Source organism: Ascaphus truei, chromosome 4 (assembly GCF_040206685.1).
Source record: "Ascaphus truei isolate aAscTru1 chromosome 4, aAscTru1.hap1, whole genome shotgun sequence".
Taxonomy (NCBI): Eukaryota; Metazoa; Chordata; class Amphibia; order Anura; family Ascaphidae; genus Ascaphus; species Ascaphus truei.
Genome location: NC_134486.1, coordinates 83672727 through 83682372, shown reverse-complemented (window position 1 = coordinate 83682372; position 9646 = coordinate 83672727). Strand labels below are relative to the sequence as shown.

The 9646-nt window shown below is 41.5% G+C and overlaps 1 protein-coding gene across 1 annotated transcript in view; it reads right to left on the bottom strand.

Moving 5' to 3' along the window:
• Window positions 1-6045: 6045 nt before the first annotated feature.
• The window catches only part of SPRED2 (sprouty related EVH1 domain containing 2), an 87209-nt gene continuing 83608 nt past the window's right edge, over window positions 6046-9646 (bottom strand). Inside the window, exon 6 of the mRNA XM_075596109.1 lies at window positions 6046-9532. Within this exon, the coding sequence (XP_075452224.1) occupies window positions 8882-9532 (651 nt within the window). The 3' untranslated portion in view covers window positions 6046-8881. The remainder of the gene's footprint in view (window positions 9533-9646) is intronic.

The window sequence follows — 9646 nt, the reverse complement described above, 5'->3', positions numbered from 1 at the left end:
ACATTAGTGCGTTTGCATTGCATTACAGGCCATTCTGGCAACTCAGAATTACAAATACATGTTTTTTCCCTACCTGGTAACACTATACTATACTTTTAAACATGGGCAAAAAACCCCCAAAACAATTAGTTTGTTTTTTAAATCAAATGTTTCTTGCACCAGCATGTCTGAAGCAGAAGCTGGGAAGGAAGCCGTGATTGTATGTGGTCATGTTTAAAGTTGATGGCACCTCAAGGAAGGACCAGATTTCACAAGGGTTGTCGCACATTTTAGTGTGGTGCATTGAAAAAAAAAAAAAAAAAGAAGTTCACTTGGTCTCTAAGCTCTAAGTTAGAGTGAGGTGCAAAATGACAGGGGTGCAGTGTGGATGGAGTACTGTAGATCAGGGGTGCCTGGCTTTTACAGAGGCCCTGCGCTCTTCCCCACAACATTTACAGCAAATGAAAAGTCGGGGGAGGCGAGGCCTCTGTAACTCCCTCTTACCTGCACTCAGGAGACGCGTTGCCATGACAAGGCGACATCACATGACATGACGTCATATGACTCCGCCGATGCCAGAGCTGGTAAGGAATGGGAGGGGGGCGCAAACAGAAGTTTGCACACCCCTGCTGTAGATGATGAGTAATGACCACACTATCTAAACAGGCAGGATGAACTGCAGATATACGGCAAGTCACGGTTGTATTCGAGCACGCAACAGAGCCTTCACACTTGTAGTAGTTCTGGACAGACTGGACTATACACAACTAATGTACCTCTCATCCAGTGACCTCTCACTTGCCGGGATTGACTGAGCTTAAGTTAAATGGCAGCTAAGGGGTATCAGAACTCAATCCAGCATTATCAAAGCTTAGTGAGTCTCCCCCTAAGTGGGCACTCTTGCAGTATTCCTCATCTTGCTATGGTGGATGTTTTTTTCGAGATAACTTACCTTGTGTACTTGGTTTGTGGCCACTGCCAGCGTCACATTGCGAAGTCCGTAACTATCCTCACACGGATGTGACCCAAAAGGTCAAAACAGCTGAGTAGGTGTGTCGACCACTTTCCTGAGCACTTCTTTAACTCAAGAAAAAACAGAGATGCTCAGAGGATTTCTGCAACTGACTGGCTTTTCTGAAGCGTGATCTGCATGGACATCTGCATCTGGCGTTGGATTTCTTCCAGATCTAGGACACGTGTCAAAGTATCTCTTTGGACACATTTTTTTTTTTAATATATATATTTTTTAGAATGTATATTTTGTGTTAAGATACACATAAAACCTGCATCTTTTATATGTTCACTTTCATTGCATTCAACTTTGAGCATGATGTTTTTTTACTTTGATATGAATGATACATCTTTCGAGACTTAGCGCTTCTTTTTCACGTATTTAATTTTGTAACCCAGATTGCGCTGTAAAAGCTGTGTAAAGCGACAGGCATAAGCTTACAGGGCTCCATGTTAAAATGGATAAGCAAAAAGTGACAGAGTGCCCTTTTGAATGTCATTACCCAGAATCCCTGCCTGCTGTGAAAGCATTGTATGCTGAGTGACTATGGGGAAAGGCAGGTTTGTGGACCTGTCAGATGAGAAAGCTCTGAAATGGTTTCTGCAACAGAAGAGTTTATTCCAGCTACACTGATAATGTAAGTCTTTCATTTAAAAAAAAAGTATACTTTCAATATATGTAATATGAGTGCCGATCCAAACCAGCTGTTACAGATGTGAATGCTCAAAAATGTTTTTTATTTGCTGTACAGTGAAAGCTTGTTGTCCCTTTTCCCCCCTTGCTCACCATAACTTTATGTATCTCCTCCTGCTGTGGAAATCCTTTCCTTATAGTTCAAGCGGTTGCAGCCATGGTGGGTGCGTGCACCACCACCGTGGTAGTGGCTTCTCACTTGCCTCTAGCTTGAGCGATTTGTGCCCTCTAATTGGACGTGATGAGGGGGAGTGTCGTGGGCGTGACATCACATAGCTGGTTCGCCCCTCTTTGGGCGAACTGCTCATGTGACCCGGCCGTCACGCGAGGAAACAAATGTATTTGTTTCCTCGTGCACCGCGAGCGCTTCTGGTCGTGCGCACGGCAGCGCTCTAAAGACAACCTCATAGAGGCACATCATTTTGATCGCGCCACGGGAGATAACCATGGACGCGGCCTAAGGTGTGTATATTAACTAAAGCACACTGGGGTTTCCCATTATCTACAAACCCTTTCGCTGCCAACAGGAGTGTAATGTTTTACAGCCACCCTCTAAATCAGGGGTACTCATCTCCAGTCCTCAGGCCCCCCCAACAGGTCAGGTTTTCAGGATATCCCTGCTCCTGTACAGGTGGTTCAATCAGTCCTTGCTTCAGCACAGGTGGCTCAATCAGAGGCTGTCTTCAACTGAGTCTCTGATTCAGTCACCTGAGCAGGAGGCTGGGATATCCTGAAAACCTGACCTGTTTGGAGGGGGGGCTTGAGTACTGTAGTTAAGCATCCCTGCTCTAAGTAAAGGTGTTTGTGAGTCAAAGGCCACCGAGTGTTTTGGCAGCCTACCTCTCCAGAACCTGGTCCCAGCAGTTCAAAACCAAAAATCAGTCGCACTCCAATCATTAATATATCCTTTTATGCCACAGATATGCCTCTACACACTTACCTCACCCACATTGCTAGGGTGTAACTGCCACACCCTTCACCCCTAAAATGAAATGGTTTATACAGTTTCTGGTCTATACGATTTTATCTTGGGACTCTGGGGAAAGGGCACATGTGGTCCTCTTATTCCCTGCTTTACATCCCAAGCTGCAGAGTAAGGGATCGAATACCTTCTGTGCCACAAATTGCGGTCTTCTTGCACCCTTCGTGTGTATTAGCTAATGACATTTGTTGCTGATGCAGATTTTTCCAGCGAAAGGGATTTATACTGTCTGAACCTTGCTCACCGCAAACCATCAAATCACGTACGGTTTTACTTGAACTTCCAAGTTTGTCAGTAAAAACAAAACAAAACAAAACAAAAATTATATATATATATATATATATATATATATATATATAGTTTGTATATATATAGTTTTGTATGGAGTCAGGCTAGTTTATACTGAATAATTAAACAAATGTTAAAATTTTTTAAAGATGGTGTTGCAAGTTTGAGTGCTTACACTTTATTGCAACTTTAATACGTTGCTAATAGGAGCAGCACCTAGAATTACTTGTAATTTTTAAATAAACCTAATAGTTACCGAGCTTTGAGAATTGTCAATAAAATTGTCAATAAAAAAAAGTTGCTCGAGACACAGTTTTCATATTATGTATTTGTATTTACATGGTACATTTTGTAAAGCAATAACTATGTTGATCATACATATTAGAAACAATAATAATAAAAAAAAGTTAACTAAAATGTACATCATTACACTTGTATGTATAGTTTTTTTTCTTTACACAGAGGTAAAAATGCTTATAAAAAAATTACTACAACAGGTTTTACTTTTTAGTATACAGATACATAATAGATATACGGTTTAGGCACTTTAATTTGTTAATGTGAGCAATAGCTGAAAAGAAACAAAATAAAAATGTCCGTGACAAACCAAAAACAAAATTGGTTAACATTCCTTTACCACAGATACAAAAATAAAATCTGAATCATTTTTCTGGGTTCTGAATGTCAGTCACACGGCACATTTCTCAGCTGTAGAATGTGGATCAGTTGAGAAATATTTACAAGGAGCCCCTGTAACTGTGCCCATATACCACTGCTGTAGCAAACAAAGCACACGTGTAGCCCAAACCCATGTGCTTTGTATGGGAGGGGAAGGCCTAAAAACCCCTTCACTGCACGAGGGGCCTATAACACATTCTCTCTTCAAGCCCTAGAGGGGCATTGCAGGAATTGAGCGGCTTTCGGCACAATACTCGGAATACTGAGGGTAGTCCTGCCCAGTACTCTTGACTACAATGAAATAAATAGGGAGGTCAGTAGACCTAAATTATGTGCAAGGTCTCACTTGTTTAGTGTTGTGCTTTGAAATTTACCTTATAGGTTTTTTTCTGGTGGTAGGGGATAGCTTAAACCCATTTTGATTTTTTTTTTTTAAACCACAAAGTTTTGACACTGTTTGGACGCTTCACAAGTCAACACTAAGGCTGCGTCCATACAGCAAAACAAACACTAGGACGCCAATGCAGATGCACATAGTGCGCGCATACACATGGCTACGGGGAGACCAGCGCTTTGCGCTACAAACAAGTTTTGTCGCCTCTGCCTGCAGGACAGAAAATATATCCTGCTGCAGGTGAGCGTGCGCTGCGCCGAGGAGCGTGAAAGCTAGCTTGTTCCAATATGGATGCAGCCTAAGATCTGTTTGCTACTAGGCAAACTAGAATCAAAAGGTTAGAGCTTACTTACTGCAGGGTATAGTCAGGGAGTGAACAATATAAATCATAAAGCTAAACTAATGTCATGTGATAAGAGAGTATTACCTTCCACACAGATGGACATTGTCGGAGCCCTTTTGAAGGGTTGGTGAGCTCATGACAACAATTCTATCTAAAGCCTGAAGCTATAGGGTCATCAAAGCTCATGTACATCATATACAAAGCTTTATCATGCTCGTTTTATACCAAGGGTGGAAAATACTAAAAAAAAATAGTATTGCTTTTATATTAGAAATTTGAGGCATCATTTGCTGGTCCCGATCCTCTCTTTCACAGAAAAAGCAGAAATACAAGTCCCAAAACGCTTTCAGCAAGGAAGAAAATGAGGCAACTGAATATCTTTATAAATTATGTATGCAATGAAAACATCACATGTCCAGCAAATGGCTACCTCCAGGTCATCCAAATTAAGAAATAAGAATATATGTTCCTCCCCCCAGAGGAACTCTGCTGTTGCCTTAACTCTATTGCTGGCAGATGAGGCCTGTAATGCATTATAGCGAAAGGGTTCAACACCACCCTGACTAGAGCCTTACAGTAAGTGCATCTTGTTTGTTCAATGATAGAAAGCATAAAAAAATAAAAAATAATCGATCCAATGTTTATATTGTGTGTGAAACCTTTAAGCACGCGCTTCAGTACAGTTGCACCCTTGCACAATGACCCCCTGTGCCGTTAGAGTAGCCTGCAATGTGTTGCAAAGCAAGTAACTCCAGCAGGGAAGCGGCTATTAAGGACTGAGAGCAATGCAGTGATTTTTTTTTTTTTTTTTAACCGGAGAGCTCAACTTCTACTTGGCATAAAAAAAATTATCTTTAAGCTCAATGTCAATGTGCAATCGGAGGGTGGGGGAAAGGCACGCACCCGCTGGCAATTTACTGCAAGGAGTAATTATGGCAGGAACAGAAGTGCCAACTTTAGGAAGCCAATCCCCAGCTGCCTCATAATAATCAGATTGTACTATGCTAGTAAGCTATAACTGCTTCGAGATATATATACTTATATATTTTTTATTTTTAAAATACAAAAATTATTTGGCTATTTTCGCAATATATATATGTTTTTTTAAAACGTTCTTTTTTTAATTTTTTTTTTACCAGTTACATGTCTTGCAGAGAAGTCAAGGAGTTTGATGAAAGCGATGAACTAAAAGCATTAACCACAGAGGCCAACATGACTTTAGTATACAACCAAGCTGCAGTTACAAACTAGATAACCAACCAGCTAAAATGCGAGTTTACACCGAACCAGAAATATGTCCTAAAAGTGCAGTCCCACTTACACAGCCCACATAGCCATATCATTCTTTCATTTTTACAGATTGCCTCTATGTAATTAAAATCCCAACAATATAATTAAATGTATGGCTAGCCTCCATACATTTTCAAAGCATTGCTGTACAATGCAATGGAACTTTAGAATGGCAAAGCAGTAAATTCTGTCCAAGACTACATTCAGAATTATTAGACACACTGTCAATTATGAAACAACCGTTAATCAAAGAGGAGGGAAACATGAGCACTAAAATGTCAAACTGCAAATCGTGTGTGTGTGTTGGCAAGCGGGACTGCACCCTTAAAAGTAATTGTTACATGTTTTAATAAGTACTGCAACCTGCTAATGGCTCTGCTAACAATTGTTTTTTTTGGTGTATCCTAATGGTAAATGTAGGGACAAGTGTATGCTGTGGACTACGACCACAAGCTGTTAATGTAGGCATCTCTGCGTTTAGGGATATTTCTTGCCACAGTTCACACGGCCAAAAGTTACTGAAACAGCCAATTATCTTAAAGCTGCCGAGTGGTTAATGCTGCTGCTTGAATTAGGCTGTTTTAGGTTTTGTATTGTACAGAGAGGAAAGAATCAAAGTTTCCAATTGGACAGTTGGCCAACTGTTCCAGTTAATAATGGCACAGGAGAGATGCATGTTAAGTTGCACCTCTATACTAACCATCATTAAAATATATTGAAAATAAGTTTTCTATTACTAGCTCACATATTTCTTTTAAATATAATGATGTCGTTTTTAAGTTCACAGACTATTTACCAGCAATATAACCACTACCAGAATAGTGTTCAACACAATGCAGAGCAGACATTGCAAGCCCTTCAAATAAACAAGAGTTAAATATGCAGCTCCACACCACATTTGTCGTCTTACAATTTGACCAAGTTTTCACTTCTTCAACCATGTATTTTTAATCCCCCAACAGCCTTGTGTTAAAGTAGTGAGGACTGTTACATGGCTGAGAGGTTTCATTATACTGCTAGTTCCCTGTGTGCTGCTAAGTGGCACTGCACCTTTACAATCTGCTAATGAAAGACTTTTCTATTGGGTAATATTGCTAAAATAACAAGACATCTGACATGCTCCTATTAATTTTCAGCACTCTGGTTTCACCCACTCAATTACCTTGGACTTGTAGCAGCATGTCTGGTTAGGCTGCGGTCCCACTCACTGCTACAGCGCACACCTCGGCGCTGTGCGTGTAAGCACCGCCCCTCAATGGGACTGGGCCCAGTACTCACCTTCCCGCTGAAGCTGCAGCCGCGCTGTACTCACAGTTTTTTTTTTAACTCAATGGAATTGAGTTCAGAAGTGGCGACGGAGGCGTGGCCCCGCCCCGCCGGCGGTTCACCCAATGAGGGCGAATCAGCCACGCGAGGTCATGACCACTCCCCCCGCAAACCCCCGACCACGCCCCCTCCCGTCGCAATCTCCCTCTCTCCCTAAAGACGGCAGATAGCGCTGTGCACGCGCCGCCCCCTCCCCCCCCGCGCGCGTGTCACAGTGATCCCTGGGACCGCAGCCTTAGAAATGTGAAGGATGAGGGTGCCCTTTAGACAAAATGAGAATCGAGTGCTCACATTCTTGTACTTGCCCAAGTCATTTTCATTAAATGCTGTCAGACTGAATGCAATGACTGAAAACCGTGTCCGGTACAAAACGTTATCAGAATCTCAGGGTAAATTCTACTGAAGGACTGCATGAGTAACTTAGATTCTATAGAACAACTGCAAAGGTTTAGTTTTCAGTTTCAATCCGCTCTTTGAGCCACACCATATTTTAGGTATAACAAGCTAATCACACATTCACAGAAAAGTGTAAACGTTGGTAATTCCTTGATTATTCCTAAACTTTGGTTGGTGGGGGGGGGAAGAGGAGGGTTTTGGGGAGAGGGTTGAGAAACACTGTACAAAGCCATCAGTTATCCGAAAATCCAACACAGTCACATCTGATAATATATATTCCACTGCTTTAGTAAATGCGGCCATTTTAATTTTACCCTACATAACAGTTAACTTGAAACGATCAAAACGGTAGTGTTTTGCTAGAAAACGCTAAAAAAAAACTACATGAACAATTACTGAGGAATCGTAAATTACTCGTTGCTATATTGTAAAAAAAAGAAAAAGAAAAAAAAAAAGAAGCCATTTGTGTTTCAATTTCCCTTTTCCAGTATTTGATCTAAAAGAAAAACAAATCAATTGTTAACAGCTACCCCAGTCTCAAAAGAAAAGACCCCTCGGCACTGAACATGACAGTGTGAGGACTGGCGGTACCACTGCGCGAGTCAGAATTATAGGATTTAACCATTCCAGAGCCAAAAACGAGAGCGCAACTATAAATCTGGTCAGGCGCGGAATCCCCCCCCAAAAAACCAAGTGAATCACTATAATTACAAATTCTGTGCAAATTCTGCCACTTTGTGTAGTCTATGTGAACAAATTATTAGAAAGTGAATCTTACAATATATCCCACATAATTTAATAAATGCAGTTTAATCTCCTGTTCTGAAAAGCACACAACTCTCCAGAGCAGGAGTTACGGGTTTTGTTTTTGTAAAAAAAAAAGTTATATAAAAAAAAAAGAAGAAGAAAAGAAATGATAATGGACATCAAATACTACATAGGGTATGCTTAAATAATTGATTTTGGCATAATCGAGAAACAGCAATACTGAATTATGGTACACTTGTGTTGCCCCACTTTATAGTTGATAAACATAGAATACCGGATTTCAGGTTAAAATACTTAAATGTGGGCTGTCTTTCCATACGAATCCCTTTGTTGCCAGAGGCTTTGCAATTACTTGCAAGCCCCCCTAACATATACGGGGCTAGCATACCACATTTCTGTTAGTGCCTAAGCTATTTACAGGTGACACTTTTCAGACAAGCCGAGGCTCGATATTCATATTCAGCATCACCCTGTTCATAAAATACACCGGATTTCTCAATGGCAACAGGTACACCGCCTCTAATGGTTTAATATTACATCTTTCTGAGCTGAAAATTATTTTGTTAGAATCCTCAGTTGATTTTGTAGTGGCCCGAATTTGAAACGTACAATTGTTTTTTGTTTTTTTTTAAGTTGGGGTAAATAGCACCTAAATGATGGAACCGAGTGCTTCAGGCCATGGTGATCCCCAACTAAATCATAAGAGACACATGAAATAAAATGTCCACATGGTCACACAGCTGCTTTATGCTTCCCACCACAGCACCCGCACTTGACACCACAGTTATAGCAAGCTCGCAGAGGGAGATAACAGCACATGCCTGGTGCGATGATGGACAAAGGGATAAGCACCAACCATCGCAGGCAAAACTTTTCATCGCTGGTGTCACAAGAACAAGCGTCTGTGTAATCCCCTTCTGGGTCAGACATGCAGTGGTATAGCACGCAGTCCGCTAAACCCATGCAGCTGACCCGTCGGATGCAGGTTCGGACTGAATCCGGGGCGTCCTGGCACTGCCCCCGACTGTTTTCGTCATGATTGAACATGTCCCTGCAGTACACGCATCGGGATCTCTCCCCATCTTTTCTCCTGGACTTGCACCGTGTGGGCTGAGTCTTTATGACGGCGCTCTTTGAGTCCTTGCACGTGACAAAGTCAGAGTGGTCTACATAAGGGTAGTTGTACTCGTGTTTTGAGGATTCACTTTTGGCAAACCTGACATACGAGTCCATGTTCTCGGGGTCAATATATTTGCGGTGAATCGGTGCCTGGCGATAATCCTCGTAACCGGTCAGCCAGTTTTTTTCTCGTGGGTTGATACGGACGATTTCGTCATCATCATAGTCTGGAAAGCTGACATGTCGAGGTGGTCTGGGTAACGACTGCAAGATACACAAACATTGCATGTTAACGGTTTTTGATATTTTGGATACAAAAATATAATCTGCTTTTCCTGGAGCACAAGATAAATTATCGGTTTATAAACGTACAGCACC